At 37.6% G+C, this 22,816-nt stretch overlaps 1 protein-coding gene across 1 annotated transcript in view; it reads left to right on the plus strand.

The window, feature by feature from the left end:
* FAM13C (family with sequence similarity 13 member C) overlaps nucleotides 1–22,816 on the plus strand; it is a 134,460-nt gene that overhangs the window by 37,927 nt on the left and 73,717 nt on the right. Inside the window, exon 6 of the mRNA XM_055721219.1 lies at nucleotides 1,166–1,212. Coding sequence (XP_055577194.1) covers nucleotides 1,166–1,212 — 47 coding nt within the window. The remainder of the gene's footprint in view (nucleotides 1–1,165; nucleotides 1,213–22,816) is intronic.

A 22,816-nucleotide genomic window follows, 5' to 3' on the forward strand; every position in this document is an offset into this window, starting at 1 on the left:
ATAACATTTTTTCTGTTTATACTACAAACTGGTGAATACTTGTCATGTCCTCATTTTCTAGATTAGGATATAGTACTGAGGCAGGAAAAATCACAAGGGATGAAAGGATAAAAAGCAAAAAAGGTTGGCAAAGACAAAATAGTTTTTTGTTTCCAATTACTTTGCTAACAGTAGAGTCTAGATAACGCAAGATCTGATTCAAAACTCTATTATCTCTTAAAATAAATTAAAATAGTACCACTGAGGACTGAAACTTAGTTCAGTCTTAAATGGCAAAAGTTCCAGCTAGTTTGGGGAGAGACTTTTAAAATCCTTCCCATTTGGCTGTTTTGGTGTTTCTTACAGATGACTCCCATATTCAATGAAGAGCTCTTATTGTTTTTAATTTGTATCTTCTGTTTGCCACAATGCTTACCAATTATAGGTTTATCATAGCTCTTAAATTGTGTAGCATTGCAGGTACCCTGAGCAGAAGGAAATTTAATATATGGAATAGATGACATCAATGTGAAAAGCTGCAGAGCCAGGTTTTCTCAGGGAGTAGAGATGGCTGCACTCAGGCTACAGAATGTTTGGGCTTGGGAAAGTATTCTTTTGAATCCAAACTGAGATCTCCTTGTTGGTTTGGATTTATTATCATTGTATAATAGTAAACAGAAAATAAAAAATAACACCTATTATTTCTCAAAAAGTTGGTGGTTTTTTTTTTTTTTTCTTTTTCCCCTTTTTATTTTCCTCCTTTCAAAAGAAGTGTTGTGCACTGGCATGCTTTATGGCCTGGGTATTTTTTAGTACACTTTTTCTTTATTTGTGTTCCTGCTGAGTTATAGCATAAATAGAGTTTATTTTACTGAGTTTATCATGTGTAGAAAAATGTCCCTAATTTAGTTGTAGTTAAAAATCATATTTTAATATTCTAAAGGTGATGTTTCTTCCAGCTGTTTCTATTAGGATTGTGTTAGAATTTCCTGCTCCCTCACATGGGCTGCCAGCTAGAAGATGATAGGGTGCAGTCTTGACTATGACAAGAAAATTACAAGCACTTAATGGGCAAGAAGTGTTTATTCTCCTGGAAACAGAAAAGAACAGCACAACTGAACAGTGGACCGAGCTGGTCTTGAATTGAAATCCAGCCTTGTACATTTTGTTTCTTTTCTCTACACAGGAAAACAACACAGAAGATGAAGAAAGAGACAGACTCATGTTATTAAGGTAGAATTTAAGTACCTGTTATTTAACTGCTTCATGGAAACTTTTGACATCTCTCTACCAATCTGTATAATGTACTTCTATAATGTAATGGTAATTGGTTTGTTAGAAGAATAACCTAAAAAGTGAAACTTCTCAAAATCTTAATGCTGATGTATATCAGCTGTAAACAGATAAAAGGGGACCTAGCAGGGCAATGTCACCAGGTGACCCCCAAGCAAATGTAGTCCTGGGTGGGTTGTTTGGGATTTTTTAATTGTTTTTTTTCAGTATTCCTCTATTCTTGTATTCTACTTATACTCGCCTATATCTTGGGTCACATGTTGGTGTTTCCTAAGCTGCAAGGACGAACTGCCTAGTTTCAGAAAGTGTTTCATGAGTTTGTGCCAGTTTGGTATTGCACCTGTAGGCTGAGATACAGAGTAGATGTATCAATAACTGTGCGCTTAGTCCTGGGACGGGGAGCGGGCTGGCAGTGAAGTCAGTGTCTTGAAAGCTGCTTTTTGGAGAGGGTTGGGTTGTGCAATGACTGTGCTTTATGCAGATGGCTAAACTTTCTGGAGTGAGAAAAACTGATGTCTAAACACACAAAGCTGAAATCTTTCACTGTATTTCTGTCAGAAAGACTTGGCTTTTATAAGACTTGCATTTGTGTAAGCAAACAGTGTTATATTATGCCCCAAGACTAGATTTCCTTGCATTATTTCTCCAGCATTTGACTTGTCTGACCACAGGACCATAGCTTAGCCAAAAAAATTTCTTAAAGGAATGTTTTAACTTGTAAGACTTAAATATACAGCACTGCATTCCCACCCCTGTTTGCATTTTGGAGTAGCTAATGGACTAAGCTAATAGCCACCGAAAAAATCATGGTACACATTCAAGTCTTTTAGGTTTTGAGTTTTGTTCTGAGATTCCACTGAAACACCATAATGGAAGCCAAGTTTATTGTGCTCTGCAGTGAAAAAGCTGAGGAAAAGGTGTTATGGTTCAGAGCAACTTCAAGTATTTCCCAGATATTTTGTAATGCCAGATGCTGCTGAAGTATCTCACTTAATATTCTGCTTGCTTTGCCAGAAATGCAGCAGATTAATAAACCACATTAGTTAGGAAATAGCTTTCTGAGAGAACTAGGAAAGATAATTCAAGGTTTTAGACAAAGCTATTGAAGCAGAGACGAGCTGGCATTTCCCAAAAGCTAATCAAATACTAGTAGAGCAATAAGGGAGTATAGTACATCATTTGGGAACAAAAGTCAAGGGAGAAGATTTCAAGAGATACTCTCTCTATTTGCCAGCAGATAGTACATTCCGATGTTGAGACTTTATCACTATAGAAATTACTCTTGAAATAATCATCTGCTCTCTCAGATGATATCTTCTAAATCATATTGAATGTTTAGGTCTAGTGGAGGACTTGCACACAGCCCTAACTTATTTCTGGATCTGAGACAGACTACCAGGTTCAGCAGATAATAGGAATTCTGGGCGTTTTTTTCTACATATTCGATCATAATAGAACAACTGGCAATTGTGGGTTTTTTTTCTGATCAGACTCAAGTTAAGTCTCTCCTGTCTTGCACAGTTGGTAAGCAATGATTTGGATGTTCATACAGGTTATGAAACAGCTGAATTTCAGTATTTGCAATGAAAGGGGAGCAAAAGAAAGAAGGGGAAAAAAGTGTGCGTGAATGTATTTTACAAACACTGGAGCATATCAACAGGGAGACTGGAAATGCTCAGCTTCAACCCTACTGGAATTAATTTTGTTATTAATGGCAAATAAAAGTGTGTGTCTTGGGGGACACACTACTAGTATATATAAGAATTTAGAAATGCTACAGGATATTTTTCTTTTGGGGAAAAATTATTATGGCAGATTCATCCTGTTGGGCTTTGTAATTTGTTTCCTCATTTCATGTAAAAGCTAATTGTTAAATGTAATTAGATGTACTAATTCTGCTGGCTAAATTCAAGCACAGCTGCAGGAACACCCCATGGCACCACAGCGTAACCAGGGTAGTGTCACCAGTCTGGTTATACATGATGCTGAAAACTGTTGAATCTAGTAGGCACAAATACCACTGTTATTGTTATGAGAAACTGGTCTTTTACCCTGCCTAACTCCTTTATACACTTCCCAATACCAACGTAATTGTGTTGCCTTTTTTTGAAAAAGATATGCCAAGTAGCCAGAGAGCTTAGAGTATAAAATATTAGCGATATAAAACTGATATACCTTGTCAAACTTATCAAGAAAGTTGTCCCCGAAACTGGCTAGGGACTAACAAACTAGCAAGTCCACAAAGAAGAGTCTGAAACGGGTGAAGGGTGCTTTCAAGGAAGGTATCACAAGGCTGATGTGTCACTTGCCTCCCTCCCTCCCTCATCTAATGTGTTTTTCATAAAATATGCAAACACAATGACAATTTAAAGATCAAAGATGGTAAAATTGACGAACAAAGGCAAGTGTGTAATAAAACTTTCCAGAGTACTTTTTTCTCTGATCAGATTTTTTTCTGATCGTGCTTTATATTTTAAACTGATTTTTTTGTCTTTGATTCAGAAAAATTGACCAGGATTTGGAATCTGTGGCTACACCGTAGGCTTGAGATACCAATGTCTCTTGCAGTACACCAAAATTACTTTTTGGTGTTTTTTTCTTCTCGCATACCAAATACAGGAAATGAAAAATTTAGTTTTGGTATTTTCTTGGTAGTGAGGTCAATGATGAAGACGCATTAATCAGCAAATGCTCTTGGCTTTGGTTTAGCCTCTCAAATTTTGTGTGTCTACACACACTGAAGTACACAGGCTTACTTTGATGTTAGCTGAAGTAATGCAAAACTTTAAATGATGCCTTTTTCCTTTGATTTTGAAAGAATGTCTTGTTTTTCTTTGACTTTTTTCTGCTTGATAAGAATTAAACCAAAATAAACCTGGTTAATGGGCAATGCATCCACACAGCCTTTTGTACTAGCTTAAACTAAATCTACTTGGTATTACTTCCCTGTCACGTGCATGTGCACCCTTGCTCCAGAGTAATCTGTAATGTGATAGGATACCACTGTTTCAACTCCCTCACGCCCATTTAGAAAGACCTGTTTTCATTGCTGTTACTGTTACTCCACTGTTTACATTAATCCTTTTTACCTTTTTTCTTTTTACAGTCATGTTTTTCACACTAATTCTTTTTGTTTATGCAGTCAGGCTGGTCAAGAGAAAGCAAATCCAGTCATTTTGGGCATGGCTTGTAGGCACCTAGGGATAGATCCAGACTAAACAGATGCAGTCACATCTTCTCTAATAGGTTATCATGAATGACTATAGCTAACGTGATCCAGTTACAGAGTCAGCTCAGTTCTGCCCTATGTGCGTGTGCACTTTTGAGTTCTGTATATTGATACAGGGTATGCAGCAGGGCATATTTGAAGTAGCTTGGATGAGGATGCAAACATAAAATATGGAATTACACTTTCTAAGCAGATATTGTGCCAAATGTCAAGATTTCTTTGCTAGCTTACGCTGTTGGAAAAAAAATAAATGGAAGGATTTTTTGAGTATTTTCCAAGTGAAGAATAGTTTTCATCCAGTCTCTAGTAAAATTAAATCCAATAGCAAGTGACGTGTGCAAAATCCTTGGAAAGTGTTGCCAGCAATCATTGTAAATTGTAGTTCAGTGGGTTCATTTTCAGCTTTAGGGGTTTGACAGCAGAACTCTACAGAAATTTTAGGTTACCGTATTTTAATCTGCAAGTATAATTCTCTGAGTTTCCATCATTTCCCCTTAAAAGCAGTCATTAAAATTTGCTAACTTTTCACCCTTTCTTCAGGGAGCATGACAGACTGAGGCAATAGCAGTTTTCCAGAATTTATGCCAAAGCAAAGTTTTACCTTAATTGCTGTCAAGTAGCTTATTTTTCTCACAGCTGTAAAGCAGGTGTCTGTATCTCAGTATAACTAGTGCTACAGTAAATTGAAGGAGGCAAGCACTAATGTCCCTGAAAGCTGAAACAACTTTGAGGAACATGAGTCATAATAGATGTGTGGGTGGAACTGAAGAAATAGAATTTCATTAACTGTTTCCCCATTGATTTCTTATGAAAGTAGAATTTATTTAACTTAAGAGCTTTGGGTAGTCTATGTAGAAAGAGAAGCCAGTCCAGTTTACACTAGGGACAGTATTGAGCTACAAAATTCAAAATTCCTATGGAGTCTGAGGTTGGGCTTACTTTACTTCTGACTTATGCAGTCTGTCTCTCAAATCAAACAGCGATGTTTAATGCTGGCATCCTTGGGCACCTTCTGAACTGCTCTGGAATAACAGGGGCTGTATTTCTGATCCACCTGGTGATGTATCTTGACTGGGAACTGAATTAGGATCACCTTGGGCAGTAGGTACTCTAAGAGTAAAAGGTGTATGAACCACCACAGGGAACCGTTTTGTATTATAAACCCAGGGTTTTTTCCTAACTTGAGGTAATCGGTAACTGTCTCTTGTTTGAGCATTACCTATACTAGTATAACTGCTGATTGTATTTCTGTTCAGCATTTTTTTATGATGGCAGGTAATTTACTACGCTAAGGTTGCATTTGCTTTTAGCTCTTGATAGTTCTTCTTATGGAGTAAACCTCTTTTCCCAAGAAACTATAAGCTAGTTATGTCAATGAGAGAAAAAATGCTGGAGAACTAAGTCAAGAAGCATGTTCCCAAGTCAGAGCCCTTGCTGAGAAGAACAGATTTCAAACATATGTTAAATATACTTTAGACTACAGGCTTAGATTCCTCTGTCTGTAACTTCAAATACCTTTAAGCCTTTTTTTCCTTCTACATTTTTCCCTTAACTGTTGCTGAATCAAACGAAATTTGCCTGTGGTGTGAGAATTGCTGATTGGGCTTTCTAATTACCATAAAATTTCTCAGTGCTTTATAAAGCATGATGCTGTTGTGCGCTGTAGTGATAGCGTAATTAAAGCATTTGCAAAATATATAAATAGCCAACTCTTTTTGCATGTACTGTTCTTCCTTTAGGCTATCTGTGGACCAACTCTGGGCTTCAGGGACAGGGTCATTCTGGTGTTAATGAGGAGCACAAAGGCGGTGAGGAGCAGGGGAGAGGGAAAGCTGAATGCCTAGCTCTTGATGTACTGCTCCTGCCATCGTGAGCAGTATGGTCGTGCAGTCTGGTACTGGGCTCTGTTTTTGGAGTAGTTCCTTAGCATTAGAGGGAGTTAATGAGTAAATCTTTCTTCACACAGGAAGAGTATGAAACAAAGTGTCTCAGAACTAGTGTTATTTGCTGCTGAAACAAAGTTAGAAGTCCAGAACTGTGCAACTCCTGGAATTTATATTAGCTTCCAACCCTAGCTTCAACATCTTAACATTTTTCACGACTCAGACTGAGTGGGAAAAGTGATATGCAAAGATTTTTTTCATAAAATGAGCACTTTCAATATGGAATATTTTAGGGTTTGTTTTTATTTTTATGATCAATTATGTTTTTCACTTTTTATGGTCTGTTATTTTGAGAAATATTGAAGACCTGTATTGTCCATTGACTTCGTTACTCTCCTGCAGATATACTGTTGACAGTGGCTGAGCCTGAAAAATAACAGATTATGGATTTTATGCCTTTCTCACATATAGCACTTAAGATCTGTAGTTTTCTTCTAGTGTGACATTAATGATGTTTGTGGCACAGCAGGACTGTCAAGAGAATTTGAAAATTAAAGGATATGAATCATCATAGAAACAGTGGTAATGTTATTTTCCATGACTACTGGTCTGGGATGTAACTCTGGACCAGATCTTGCTTTATTACGGAGAACAGAAATTCAGTGGGTTGAGAAAGAAGTTCTCTGATACTCTTTGATACCACAAGCCATCTAGATGTTTAATTCTATTCAGTTATTTTGGAGAAATTTAGTAATTGAGAGTAATGACACAAAAACCTGAAAAAACCCCCTCTTTGCACGGGAGAGCAGGAATGCTAGTTATTTATTGCAACATATTGCGAAATGTTTCCAGAGAGGATGGAGATGGCCAGAAAAGAAGTTCCTGTTCATTTCTCTCAGACTGCTGAAGAGGGGATCATTAGGCCCACTAATTAATTGTCACATTTAATGGAATATTCTGAACCAAGAGTTTGAAGGCACTTCTAAACAACTACCAATATACAAAGCCTCCGATTTTGCCTTATTTCATGAAAAAATTATTAACTTGCTCTAATATTTCAACTTTTCTGCATTCCTAGCATATTGGGTTGAAATGTTATCTGTTTTGCTTTGGCTTTCTTGTGATCTGAAGATTCAACTATGGTTAACTTCAGTGAACTAAATTAAGTTTTTGGCTCTTTATGAAGTAGTAAAATAATTTTAGTGGGTAACAAAAATATTATTTAGTGTTGCTTTTCACTACACAGTCCTGATCATTTGTGATAAAAGATTTCTGGCAGTAATTAAAAGGATGAAGTCTATACTGTTTTGATATGACCAATGGGCAATCCTGTGGAGGCTTTTTCTAATTAATGGGGCATTTTTATTTTACCACGGAGATGGTTTGAAGGCAATGTTTTTATTCTGTAGAGAAGGCTCAGAGACTTTTCTTACTAGGTAAACGTCCCAATACCCTCTTGTCACATGCCACAGGCTTTTGCCTGGAAGGAGTAAGGGAAAGCATTAATAAAGCTTCAGACTCTTCCTTGGTGTGAGGAAAAAGGACCTTTTTCGATATGTTGTACACAATGCGTGATCCATGCTGTAACACTTCTGTGCAGATGGCACAGCTGTGGGCAACAGAAGAGAACATGGGCTGTGATATGTGTTTAAATCTTTTGCTGTTGAGTAGAGGATTAATGCCCCTGGCACCATTATGTGTAGCACCCATGCTTGACCCATGGGTCTCCTCGCCCCACACCAGGTCCTTGGGTGTGGGGAACTTCCAGTTTTGGTCTCTTTAGGTTGTCTGTAATTTGCCTGGACTTCTCAATCTCCTTGATACCTCAAGGCACTGGTTCTCCACCTTCTGGATCAGTGCAGCACCTCCAATCCTTCCAGGTGCCCTAGGGAAACTTTGATATGTGTTCATTGCTCAGGCATGTGTGGTGGCTGAAGGAAAGAGCTGAATAAAGTTGCAAAGCTTTCTTAAGGAATCATTTTTTAATTTTAGGCAGCACTAGTGGTGCTAAACTTCCTCTACATCCTATCCCAGTTCTCTGAATCGTAGAGTATCTGAAGTTGGAAGGAGCCCATAAAGATTATCAATTCCAAATCTCTGCTCCGTGCAGGACTATCTAAAACTAAATCGTATGACTAAGAGTGTTGTCCAGATGCTCCTAGAACTCCGACAGGCAAAAAGAGCATCCTTTTTCTCAGATACAGCTACTTATCTGGACCAGAGATGCTTCCATCTGACCTTTGCAATTAGCTTCCTTCTGGCACAGTTTGCGGGTCTAGCAGGCAGCAGTCCCCAGCAGATGATGCTTCTTCCTCTCCTCCCTCCCCTTCTGCATTTGAGCTATGCTTCTGTGATTATGCTTTAGATTACAAAAAAACCCAAAAAACCAAAACACTTCTTCCTCTGTTGGATTTCAGTATTCCTTCCTGAGACAGAAATCGTTTCATTGCCTTGTAGTTAATTCTTAGTTCTCAAAGAGCTTGATGTATTCATGAGAGACTGTTTTGTAGTCTGTTTTATGGCAGAATTTTTTATTTTCAGATCACTCTGGGTCACTTTCTTGCCACATTTTACCAGAGTATTTAATCCAGAAAGGTTTCTTGATAAAAAAATTTCTTAAGACCCATATCTCTCTGCAAAGCGCTCCCTTTCTGATGATATGGAATGTTTTAGTGACACTTCATTGAGTTTAGAATGCAAAAACTTCTAGCCAGATCTTTGCTAGAGCACAAGTTTTGCAAGTACAACATCTGATATTTTAGGTGGCTGTGAATCTTTTTGCATGTATGGCCAATGTCACAAATTCATTAGTAACTGTATAGTTAGATACAATCTAACATCTGAGTCATGCCTGTATTACTTCAGCTAGAGCTCGTTATGATGTAAAGTTACACCAGCAGATATTTGCAGTGATGGTGGACTAATATACTCTTTGATGTCCTTTCCATTACGAGGCCACTGGCAACGTGAAAAAGATTTGGGTTTGGTTTAGAAGTGCAATTTTGTGCACTGCTTGGGTTCTGAAAATACGTGTATTCATCAGTCTTTCCTTAAGCCACATTGCTACTGAGAAAGGAAAGCCTGATCCTGGTTTGTATGCAGTCTTCCAGAGGAAACCTCCACTGCTGGGGAATGAAAGGAAAACAAAATGTCTCTTCCCTAGTTTTTGGTGCAGTGCTTGTTACTGTTTTACAGAAGGGATGGAAGTCCTGGATGCTTCAGTTTTCTGTTTCCATAGACTGCAGACCTCAAACGTGGCACAAGTACTTTTCTTGTTGAGCAAGATCAGACAAACCTTGTGGAATCTAGCTGTGGTTGATGAGGATACTGGACATGTGGATGGTGTATGCAGGCCCCTGGATCTGAAATGAGTTCAGGCCTTGTGGACAGGGCGGGAGATGTACCAACCTCATGGCCATGCTCTGGCTCATGCTGGAAGTGTGCTGTGTTGGGTAGTGCTGTGGTTGTCAGCACCAAAAGCCAGCAGTGCTCAGGAACACCACCCTGGGATTTCAAAAATGTTCCCTTATGTCTGGAGCTGAGGCTTTTTTGAATGCCTAGTAGTGTTTTGGGGCCTGTATTTGATCTCCTCAGCTTTCTGTTGATTTCTGCCCTCCATGTCCCTGCACCCACAGGCACTAGTACTCCTGCAGTTACCCTGCCTGTGCAGTGAGTACCATGTGAGTTTTATTAAGGGCCTTTGCAAACTCAAGTAGAGTTTTGACTTTACACTGATGCATATGTTGGCTATTTTGTTCTCATCCTTTTAAGGTAACTGTGCTTCATTTCTTTCTCAGACCATGTGCAGTGCATCCGTAGTGAATGTCACTTTCATCCTTTTTTCCAGGTGATATACTTCTTCAGTAGAGGATTGCTAACTGAGTGTTACTATTGCGATCCCATGCAGTGGGCAGTATATCTCATCCAGTTGTTACACCTGGTCAGACAGATTTGTGTGTGAATGTGCAGTTAATATATTTTGGCCAATCTGTAATTTAATAGTTACGGTTGTCATTTTTTTCAGTGACTGCTTATTGTTGTCTCTGATATTGATGATTTTTTGTGTGAAACGCTGACATTAATTTGCCACCTAGTTTTCCAAAGTATTTTCCATTTTCATTTGGGACTTTCCAAAGTTTTGGCACTTTTCTCTCATATATGTTGCATATAAAATTTTTCTAAGTAGTCTGATGATATAGTGAAGTTAGGGTATCTCTCAAAACCAGTGATAATTTGCATTCCCTGTCCTATAGCCATGGCTTTAAAAGGAATAACCTCTTTTTAAAATACCAAACCAGTATTCTTCCTACTATTTCACACTATAATCCTCATAAAAGCAAACTCTCTGAATTTCTGTTTTGGTTTAGTTGTAATATGTTGAAATGGATATGTCAGCAGCATCATTTTTCTTCCTGATTTGAAGTTCAGTAGTTTTCCATACCAATAGCATATTCCCGAGTTAATGGAAAATTCATGCTGAGCTATTTCATATTGGCTAGCTTTGCATGTCACCTCTGAAGATTCTGTTGGCTGGCAAAAATGGCTGGCATTTTCTGTTTATCAGTTCTTTTGACTCTTTCTCTGCGAAGCCCTAAAGCTAATAGCCTGCAGGTGGAAGACTTCAGATATTAACAGGAAAAGATGCCAGATTACACTGCAAGCAGGCAAGCCTCCGATCACACTGCTGAAATATTTTTAAATCAATTGTGATACCTAATTTGCTTTACTTGTTTGATATTGTGAAATATTTTTATAACTTAGAGAAGACTGATATGTGGCTCATTTACTCCTTTTAATGTGAGCACAAATGAAAAAATGTTAGATATTTTTATCTTGACAGTTTATGAAACAAAAAATACATTATACAGTCTTGTTGGGTTTTAGATTCAGCATGAAAAGAGCTAACTGTGTTTCAGAGAAAGCTTTGAGAAGTCTGCTGCTTACATTTACTTCCAACATCGACTTGGTTGCTCTAGGGACTATACAAAACTGGTGACAGGAAAAACAATATATTGAGTGGAATTCAGACCATAGGTTTATTTTTGCTGTCTTACGAGTATGTATTCTTCCTCTACCAAAAAATTATAAGAGAAAATTTTAGCTAAGCCCTTTCAATTGCCAGCTTTCATCCTTCACCATTTGCAGATTAAAAATGTAATTTAGTGACACAGATACAGAATCCCATTAAAACTGCATACTGCAGATGTTTTCTCATGGATAAATATCTTTCCAGTAAAATCCTCAATGTGCCAAAATACTGCATTTATTTTTCCATGCTCCTTCCTTAAGAAAGTCAAACCAATGACTCCTTCACCATCTGCCCTGAAGAGAAGCAAATTGGTAAGAGGTTTTCAGGGCAGTAGCCAGAATGCCCTTCTCTCCCCAAGCTGTGTTTTGAATTCTATATATTGTATTACTTCTTAATTCTTTGATGCAGAATGTTTAGGGTTTTTGGGGGTTTTGGTTTTTTTTTTTTGTTTTGGTTGTTTTTTTTCCCTAATCACAATTTTGTACAAAAAGTACTTCCATTTATCTCATCTGTTCAGAAAATTGTATCCCTTCATATTCCATAGCATCCTGTGGGAATGGTTTGCGTCATGGTTTCTTGTTTTTCTCGTGGGTTTTACATGAAGAGATTTGTTTAGAAGAGCAAGGACTGCCCTGAAAGGTAGTACCAGGGTTTTAAATAAGCTGTATTTAATTAAAATGGTAAATTGGAAAATTTTCTGGAATGTTGTTTTTTGAGAATATTTTAAGCCCTCAGTCTGGCCACATCTGAACACTAGAAAGACCATAGAAGATTTTACAAGACTTGTAAAAGTGTAAAATGGCTATGCTGGGAAAGCAGGTGGTGCAAGTACGGTGTGGGTGGACGCCTGGATAATATCCATGTAAGGCATACAGTCTCAGGTGTCATGAAACTCTAGAGAAAATACAGTGTAGTTTTGCAGTGATGCTGATACGTATCTTTGGGCTGTCAGGTAGGGGGTAAATTTACACCTTGCTCCTGCCAAAGCTGTGATGTAGTCGAGGCAGGGCTGCATAAGCCAGAGGTGTGGCAAGTGTACGGACTGTCTGAGCTCCAGGATGGGAGGAGGCACCCTTGTCCTGCAGTTTTATATGTGACAGACAGCTGGTGAAGTCACCCTTCAGTGGAGCTGAAAGGTGTGAGGCAGGTTAATGAAAATATTATGAAGTGGTTACCAAGAAAATATGGGTTTCTTACAAATGTTACATCAACATCCCACTTCATTTTGTCTCTTTCAAATAACTTTGTCCATTTCAGTCTTTTTTGAATGCATTTGTTCAGATTGATGCCAAAAAAAGCTTCATTTGCAAATACACTTTAAAATCGGCAAAGCATTTATTTTATTATCTATGGAGCGCATCCATGGCTTGATTTACATGAGATTTTTCTTCTAAAGATTTCTAGTCTACTTGTCTACTGCATTCTGGTAGCTGAAATTGCTGTATAATGTAGGTAAAAGAACAGGTTTGGATTAGCTAACTAAAGTTAGCTGAACTACCATAAGTGTGGCTATAGAGACCCATGTAAGTTCTGAAAATCAAATTAGGAGCTGAATACTGAGAAAAGGAGCCCAGGCTGAGCTCTGGCTTCACTACAGCAAAATAAGAAGTGCCTGTAGTTGAGCTAACTAGTTTAAAATTAACTTGGCTTTATCTAGATACTGTATTGCAGTTGCAGCAGCAAGCACAGCAGATGTGCTTGCATGTTCCCAGGGAAGTTATGCTACAAATATTCAAAAATAACCAAATTATAGACCTTTAAATTTAGGTTTTATACTTTTCTGTATAAATTGACTTTTTGTGTCAGATTACAAATGTTTTCATACCAATTGAGTGAAAAGCCAAACATGTCATAGTAACATAATTTGTTCTGCTTCACAAAGCTAATATTAGATTTGAAAGCAGCACCTTGACAATACTTGAAAGGGTGGCTAAGTTTCTTTTGGAGAAAGCTAATTACTTTTATGTGGTTTATTTTATTGGCAGAAATATCTCCCAGTTCAATTTTCTATTGTCAAAATGATATTCGCTCCTTTATTGCCTGTTCATCAGACTGAGATATTCATGCTTATCTTAAAGTGAATACTTCTAGACATGCAATATCTACAGCTACATAAATAGATTTTCATGAGAAGGCTGCCATTTTTGCTTAATTTTAGGACAGACATTTTGAAATCGCATTCTGTGCCTATGCTGTTTTCTGTCATCTAGAATGTTACTGGAATATTACATCTAGCTTACCTACCTGGTTAGCACAGATACCTGAGCTGGTTGCTGACTGTTGCTTTGTGCTCCTCTTTCCACTGCAAATAAGTTTTCAGGAAAATATTAATTTCCCATGAGGAGTTGGGACTTTCGGTTATTCAATAACCAGTTGTTTCAAAATTAGATTAGAGCTTTCTTTCTGTCTGTGGGAGACCTTTGGGCTCCTTCTACAGTCTCACTGTCACACTGTGACATAGAATGAGGATAGATTCATCCATCTATGTCTATCTTGGGCTTCTTGTTTGTGTGTTCTTTACATTCTTAAATCTTGCTAGTCAGGACAGAAACTTTTTGGCAGAGAGATTAGTTTCACTTGTTCTTGCTAACCAGAAAGGAACGGTTTCATTAAGGGGTGAGGTGGTTCCATGATTTGAGAGATTACATTTCTGAACGTTGGTCAGTTCTGGCATTTGTTATGCTACCATTTCTTATGGTAAATTTCAGTATGTAGAGATATATCTATACCTTCAATGTATTTCCAGCTTTTTCTTCTGTTATAATATTTCAGCTTTCAATGAGGCTTAAATACTTGTTTAATTGTTCAAGCCATATTTTACAGTAACATCTTTTCTAATGCTGTTAACATTATTTGGGTTAGCTGAAGTTCAAATTCCATTAAGAACAACTGCAAGTTCACACCTCAGGTTTTAACCCCTCGAGAGATCAGGACATTTACATTATAAAGCATGATCTTGATGGGCAAAAGCTGTGCAACCTTTTCTTTTTGCCATTATCTTCAGAGAGTACAGAACATAGTGCACAATGAGACCCTTGGATGGGTAATTGTCATGTTGAAACACATGCATAAATGCCATTAATACTAATGGACCACATAAGTAGGTATTAAGGGGCAAACAGTGCATATGTTTTACTACTAGGATCAATGTCTTATTCTGCCTGACCATTGCCCTATCAGGGAGTATCAAGGTAGTGGTGGGGGAGGAAGAATGATTTACTTCTATTGGTTGCACTTTGAACCATTTGGAAAATGCAGGAAATAAAAATTTTAGAGGCAAGGTGATGTTTCTTGCATCCCAGAAACTGAACTCCATTTGGTGCATGTTTTTGCTGGGAGAAGGTCACTAGTATGAGAAATACAAAGGACAAAAGGAAAGAATTCCGAATATGCCTATTTTAGGCAATTTCCTATCCATATTGATGTAATATTTTTGTCTCAAGAACTAAAAATAATCTTTCCGTGACATGGTTCTCCTCCAGCAAAGAATCTTTCTTTCTGCACTGTTCCAAGCGCAAGGAGTTTATAACCTGCTGGAGGTTTTTAATGCGATATCTAAAACTAAGGCAATAAAACGAGTCCTCATTAAAAAAAATAGACATGTAATATCACAGTTGGACAAGAATGTCTAATATAGGTGTCTCCAGGCATGCTGCTGTCAATGGTAGGACGTTAAATCACACTTGATACCAAAAGATACCACAGACATCTCCCCAAAGTCACTAAATTAATGAGAATCGTCTCAGTATCTGTCCACGCACTCAGAAAATGTGTCCCTCACTGAGACAGGCTGATGAGTGGTGATGATTTACCCATGCACAGTATTCTCTGAATTTCTGCCAATGCAATTTCAAGAAATGTTTAGTATTTGCTATCAATTATAGCATTTCTGTCTTGCTTAGGAAATACAGACACCATCTTAATTTGGCCTATAAATGCAAGACAAACAATGCAAATGATACCCCAACTTGCAAATAATAATAAAGAAATAAAGGGAGGCTGGTGCCACTGAGGGTGTCAACACTTTCAGATGAACCTGCATAAAGGGATCCATAAACCCACCATTATTTATGGGCTGCTTTGCAGACGTGTTGAGATGTCACAGCTGCACTGGTTGGGGTAAGAGCTGCCAGTGCACCATCACTCCAAACATGCTGCCCAGCCAGGTTAAGTGGCTGCATATACATCTCCCTCTCCGAGTCAGGACCCCTGAAACAGTGATTTTAGCCCTGCAGCGTGCCTGTCTTTAAAAGCTTAATTCTCAGTGTATTCAATGCAATGAATCATTTCCGCAATGGAAAAAGAGTCAGGGCGGGGAGGGGAAAGTTGCTTTAGAAGAGCAGTCGCAAAAATAAAGAACCAATTTGGAGAAAATGTTCATCTAATGCTCTTTATTTATAAAGAATAGCAAGTGCTTTAGTGAGTTTTGGACTGTTGTTTGAGGGAGGATAACATAAGCTAACACTTGCAGTTCTGCAGTGGCAAGTAAGACATGACAGAAGTTCACCAAATTTCCAAAGGTAATATTAAAAAGTTAGCAGAAGTACATTTGTTTAGCTCAAAACCATTGTGTTCCTAATATTAATGAATTAAGAAAAGGGCTAGAAAAAAAGACTGCTGCCTCGAAAATCTAACTTCTGGACAAAATGAAGTGGCCATTTGCAGCAATTATTTGGTTTTGATACAGTGGGGTTTTTCCTTCATTTCGATATTTTAGATGACTTGCCCTTTCACTTAGAAACTGAATTTTGTTGGAGATTATGCCCTTATTTGTGACAGGCATAGTGTTCTTAAAAACTTGTGACTCTCAGCTCCTTTGAACAAACCTTGTGAAATAGTTTGATAACAAACTCTTGAAAATTTTAATCTTTCACAGAAATACGATATGCAAGGTACTTATAATCAGATATTCCACAAAAACAATATGGAAAAATTTGTAGGATTCTCTTCTTTAAAGATAACTGGGTTAAACATTATCATATGAAATTATTTGTTTATTTTTCCATAATATTAAATATGTTAATATTTCATAACTAAAAAGATTGTCAAAAGAAGCAGGCATGAGAAGGTAACTTTGTATGCTTTCTAAAGAGCAAAAATCAGAATGCATTGAAATATTGTAGTATTTCTCAGTGTTTTGTGTGGAATGTAATAAGCAGATTAATAAAAGCATTAAGCTAAAGTAAATTAACAGCTGTAGGTAAAAAAAATAATAATGAAAAGCCCCCAAACTTACACGCTTGAACTCTGTCATACCTAGAACTCCCAAATATCTGTTACCATATTTTGGCCTCAGTCAGCTTCAGTTGTGCTTCGACTAAAAAATCAGCGCTAAGCAAGGACACTGGCCACCTGCTATTGTTGACAACAATGAGCCTCAACACTGGATTCCAGAAAAAATTCTGTAATTCATTAGTTCATCTTCCAATTTTGGGTAACAAGCTGGACATCAGCTGAGACCATAAAGAACTCTTTTTCTCAAGTTTTCTGGGGAAAAGCCTTGTTTTTGAAACAGCTGTCCTTTCAGGAAGCAGGCCAATAGTTACTGCTGGCAAGCCCTTTGCACAGAGATTCTTAGAATGAGCAAGGTCAAATTTGACTTTTTCATAGAAAGTCCAGATAAAATGCGTTTGCCAAATCGTTGAGATGGGGAAAAAAAATCCTGCCGATAGTATCGTCTAGTAACTTTAGGGTACAGAATACTGTGTGTTTGTGCATTAATATTTTTAGTGGTTGTTCCTCCTTGATTATTTTCTTGATCTGAAAGTGAGGCAAATGGAATTACAGGTTCATGACGTATCTGTTTTCTGTTCTCCTGTCTTCAACCTGTTTCTCAGTACTACCTTGGGTTATTGGTAGGGGGTTTTATATGCTAAATTCACTGTAAATCTCACTCTTTCTTGAGATGAGACAGATATAAATTGGCTGAATCACAGTTAATCAGCCATAAAATTAAAAGCTATAAATTGCTGCTTTAATATTTGGGTTGCAATAAAAAACAATTTATTGGAGGACTTTATTTATATGTAATAAATATAAGGTAAGGGAAAATGTGTACCTGTACATATGCTGTCTTGGCTTGTCCTTAGACAATGCGTGATTTCTAGTTTTGGTAAAACTTGTTTCTAAAATAACATCAAGGCATGGGTGGATGATACCGATAAACACAATTGCTGGAACTGAACAATAAATCACCAGGTGATAGTTTCCTTTGTAATTTTATGATCCTTTTCTGTTGCTTTTGGAACACTTCAGTGTCTTGCTAGGTATATTTCTCACACAAATACAGCAGTTTGTGCAGGGAACTAGTGGAAAAATCAAGAGTGGCAGTGATGGGACGGGAGAATCTTTTCCGTGGAGACAGTAGAACCTAACTGCTGTAGGAAGTTATATCCGTAGGTGGTACTTTTGCCCAAAGAACACACAGAATACAAACTGTTTACCAAAAAATGTTTCTATAAATGGTATAAACATATTGCATATGTTCACCAACGTGTCTATGTTTACATAAAAATGAAATTGATTAAAGCCCAGAATATGAATATGTAAAGGTCAAATTCAGAAAATGTCATTTTCCAGAAACTGCAAGGAAGAGTAGTTTAGCAAGGTTTGGTTTGCTTAGCAGAGAGATTTGTTTTAAAGTGTGCTTATTGTTTTGCCTCTTGGTAGAATTTCAGTGAGCCTATAATTGTACAACAGTTACCATGCTGGCTTCTGCTTAAAGCATGAAAAGTGTACTTTCTTCAAAGTACTGGTAATGGAGAATGGTATACTTTTTGAAATGTTTTCACATTTTAAATACACTGCTGATTTTTCTTCTTTACAAAAGAAAGTGATTTGTTTCTAGTATTACATTTCATAGATTCTGGTACAAATACGACCATTAACAGGCTCTTGCATTAGGGGTACGTGCAAGACTGTCAACAGGTATCAGTGAAAAAAAAGTGAAGGCTGATTGGATTGGGTCAGCCAGCGAGATTAATGACTTCAGAGCAACTGCAAAGGTCTCACAATGTCAATACTTGTTCTTTTTTTTTTAAACAATGAGAATAGGAAAAAAAACCTCCAAACAACACCAAATTATAAAAGGCAATACTACTCAAGTTAAAATGCTTTTGTCTGTCTGTTTATAAGGAAAGGCATTGTGATAATACTTGAAAATACGGAAAACAACCATCTGCATAATTCTGGATGTAGATTTAGGTATTTGTGATAATCTGGGAGTTCCAATATTAGTTTTGCTTTGTTATTAAGGTTGGCATAAACCTTAACATCTGAGCTGTGTGACAACAGATGTCCTTCATCACTTGGTATGTGTCCCTATTTTTTAGAAAGTCTGAGATTTGTTTGCCACTCATCATGTGTGTTGATGTATCATAGAGATCACCCTGCTATTCCCCCTGTATGGTTTATCTCTGCTGATCAGCAGCGCAATGTTTTCACAGATGTTATCAATTACAGTTAGATAGAAAAATGTTGCCTTGTGCTTGAAGACCTTTCCAAGATCTGATCTACAAAAAAGGCATTGGTGACCTCTTGAGATCTTCTTTTCTTCAGTGTGCACGAAGTCCACTAAAATGATCCTTTTCTTATTGAGAACATGATGGTCTGCCAGATGTTGTCAGTTGTAAGGTGTGTTTCCTTTGTGTTACTACATTTTTATTTCTGTTTGTAAGAGTTGATTAGTCCCAATTGCTGAAAGAAGAAGAGAATAGCACATGCTGTGTTAAGGAAAGTTTTGCCATGCTTGAGAGTGGGAAGTGAAATGCTTTGAACCTGTCCAGAGGTGAGTTGGGCAGTGAGACCTCTGATACACCAAGCCCTTGACCTTTCCAGCTGGAATACTGGTGGTGCTGCCATTTAGTCTGCAGCATAGGGTTTTGGTGCTGGTGATGTGGCTGTTTGCTCTCAGGATGAGTTAAGGGCTCTGGTGTGCATGGTGACAGACTCTAGAAGGTGATTTCTTTCAATGTTTTCTAAAGCACTACTGTGAAAAGTGACATAGACAGCCTTTTAGGAGCCAAAACCTCAATGACAGATCAATAGATCTGAACATCTAGCTCACTTAAGAGCTGCTAAAGTTTTATACCAAGTGCTGTGAAGCTCTTTGATCCTAAAGGTACTCATCATTTGCATAGTTTTCTACCCTGAAGTCACTTATATGCTCCAGTGATGCAAAACTCAATAAGAAATGCATTTTATTCCAACTGCAGTGATGTAGCACGGGTCCTACTGATGATAATGATAGCTCTTAATGAAAATCTAGGGAATAACTAAACAGAGCAGAACTCTGAAGTTCTACTTCATCAGTGGGGCCAGAAATATAAACATCAAAAACCAGGGAGAATACATATAAGAAATGTATAAATGTATCTCTGTGTATATGTGTGTATGTATATATAAAGGATTTGTTTCTTCTTAATTTCTGTTCAATAGGGTGCCAAAGATGCTGTAATTAAACTCCAGAATAGTAAAATAATTTTGATCATTTTCTTGCAGATTCTTAGGAACTTACATTCTGTTCTTTATTTGGCATTCTGCTTTCAGCTATTTTATTTCATGTTATTGAAAGACTTGCTTTATATTAGCGTCTGTTTGAATCTCATCTTTGTTGCTTTTCGAAAGTGTATATTCTACTTTGTACATACTTCCTTAGAAATGAGGTTTCGTAAGTATTGCTGGAAACCAAGTTGTGCACTGTTGACAACAAAATATTCCTGAGTTTACCCGATTTTGGAGCAACAGTAGTTTGATTGACCTTGTTCATAAATTATTTGCTACATAATCAAATATTTTAGGTTTAATGCCTTTAAAAAAAAGGTAGAGGAATATGATCAGACTGCTTCATAAAAATAAAGTTTTGACTGTGAAAAAGGCAAAAAATAAACCCATACCATTTTTGCTTGTTCTTAAGTTTATAGGAATAGTGACTGTCCAAATGTGATATTGATAATGGATCACAGGGAATTCAATCTGCAAGCAAATCTAATGCCAAAAAAATCCCCATTTTTTTTTCACGAAGTTTTAGAAAGTTTTGAAATTCTTGGGAATCAATTGATCTGAGTATTCAATGTGTGTAAACTAATTAAATATTTATAGTATTCATGTTAATGAAACAGAAATTTCACGATAGCTTTTGCATCTGTTAATTTGACAAAGCAGGTGCTGCTTCCACCTCCACTGCCCACTGAAGCATGGCAAAACTTTCCTTAATGCAGCATGTGCTGTTCTCTTCTTCCTTCACCATTTGGGACTAATCAGCCCTTACAAACAGAAACAAAATCTAGTAACACAAAGGAAATACACACTACTGTTCTGTTATGACAGTTCATAATGTTTCACCCAAGTGCTCACGTTAAAGCTAAAATAACAACACGTGAATACAATTTTGTTTTCTTCTCTTTCAATTGCTCCCTCTTCTTTTGATATGTCAAGCTATTTTTCTGTTATATCAGCTGTCATTTACTTTGAGATGTACTGTGAAAAAAGAACCGAGGCTTTCTCTTGAGGTTTCCCTAATTACATTTCAAGCCATATTTCAGGTATAATTGAATGGATAACTTCAGGATACGAAGTAATTATTTTCCTTAAAAACTTTCCCTTTTTTTCCCCCCAAATACATGAGGATTATACAGTATTTCATTCTGTCTGCCTGCTCCACAAAGATGCTACCTGTATCTCTGGATTTCTGGCTTGCACAGAGCTGTGTTCCTGAAAGAGGTCTGCTGTGGATGCCAAAAAAGAAATTGAAAACCTATTTCTGACCTGGAGATGCTGGGCAGAGATGAGGTGATAAAAATGGGTGCCTGGCTTTCATGCAGTTATTACCATCCTTTAGCTCCTACTAAGGAAGCTTTAAAATGGAAAGCATTATTTTACTTTGTAGTAGCTGTTTTGAATGGTAACAGGCTTTTGAGAACAGAAGCAGGCCAAAGCAGAACAGAACAGAAACAACTTTAAATACACTGAATTGATAAAGCTCTCCTTCCCACAGGTTTTTGCACAGATGGTCTTGGGGCAGTGCCAGGAACCTACAGGTGCAGATGGCCTTCCCCTAGTCCTTATTCCCTTCAAGCAGCTCTCAAACTCACAGCTCCTTGAACCCTGGAAGTGCATTGTGTTTTGCTTCTCACCAGATGATTTATAAAGTTTTTGCCAGCCAACTAGAAATCCTGTTGCTTGAAATCCTTTAAAATACTTTGTCTTATCTGGTAAGATGCAGTCAACTGAAGAAAAACGTGCACGTGTTACAGCAAGTCTCAGAACTATTACCGATTGTCATTGTTTTGCCCTATAGAAGAAGGTGAAGTAGCTCTGTGATGTTGCTATAGTAGCTGCAATTCTTTGGTGTTAATCCTGAGAGCTACAGAGGCCATGAAGACTACTCCAGACAGTGTTTAATGCTACTATATTCATAGACTCACAGATCTGAAAGAAACCTCAGGAGGTCATCTAATCCATACTTTTGCCTGAAGGCAAGGTAGACTCCACTTAAAACATTCCTTACAGGCATTTGTCTAACCTGATCTCTACACCAGGGATGGAGATTGAGCAACATCCCTGAACGATTTACTCCACCACTTAACTGATTTGCCTCTCTCTTTACCTTCAGCTACACGGCGCTTTTTGTCATCTGTCACAGTTCCTTAGCTTTTGTGATGTGCTTATTTGTGAGGCTTGAACTGAAAATATGAAAGTGAAGACCAGAAGAAAAGATATGTTTCTTTTGCTTAAAATTAACCAAATGGGCTCTGCTTGACTGGGGAATGGGTTAAAGAGAACCACTTGGCTACCAGCTACATTTCACCCAAGAAAATATGAGCAAATGCTGCTTCGGAAGCACATCATGCTGAATAATTTAGGGACTCTGGGACTGTTTATTGTACATAAGGTATCACAGGGGATAATATATCATCAGTTTGCATTGAAGTTTTCTGTAATTTGGAATAGAATATATCATAGCAGAAAATAATGTATGCTTGATGAAAATTATCTGTCCAAGTGGCTTTGTCAAAATAACAGATTAGAAATCTAATGTGAAATTTGTGTTTCAATAAAATTAATGGAGCCCATCACTAGGACTTGAGGAAGTAGTTTATGATACTCTGACAGTGTAGTGGAAATAAAATAAGCTGGATCAATTTCCCAGAGTACATCTAGACAGGCAATACAAGTCTGCATTGCAGCATCTGGTAGCCTGGAGTATGCTGGGCACGTTGGAGCCAAGGGGCATGGCAGCAGTTCTGCTGTAGTTCTATGGGATGCAACTGCGGTACGCAAAGGCCAGTATAGCTTTGGGTACCTGAACATGGACGGTGTCAGTTGGACTGTGGGTGATGCAAGGCCATGCAGGACTCAGCCACAGATCATATCACCCTTGTCACATTCCACCAGAGTGGTGTG

Source organism: Falco cherrug, chromosome 9 (genome assembly GCF_023634085.1).
Source record: "Falco cherrug isolate bFalChe1 chromosome 9, bFalChe1.pri, whole genome shotgun sequence".
NCBI lineage: Eukaryota > Metazoa > Chordata > Aves > Falconiformes > Falconidae > Falco > Falco cherrug.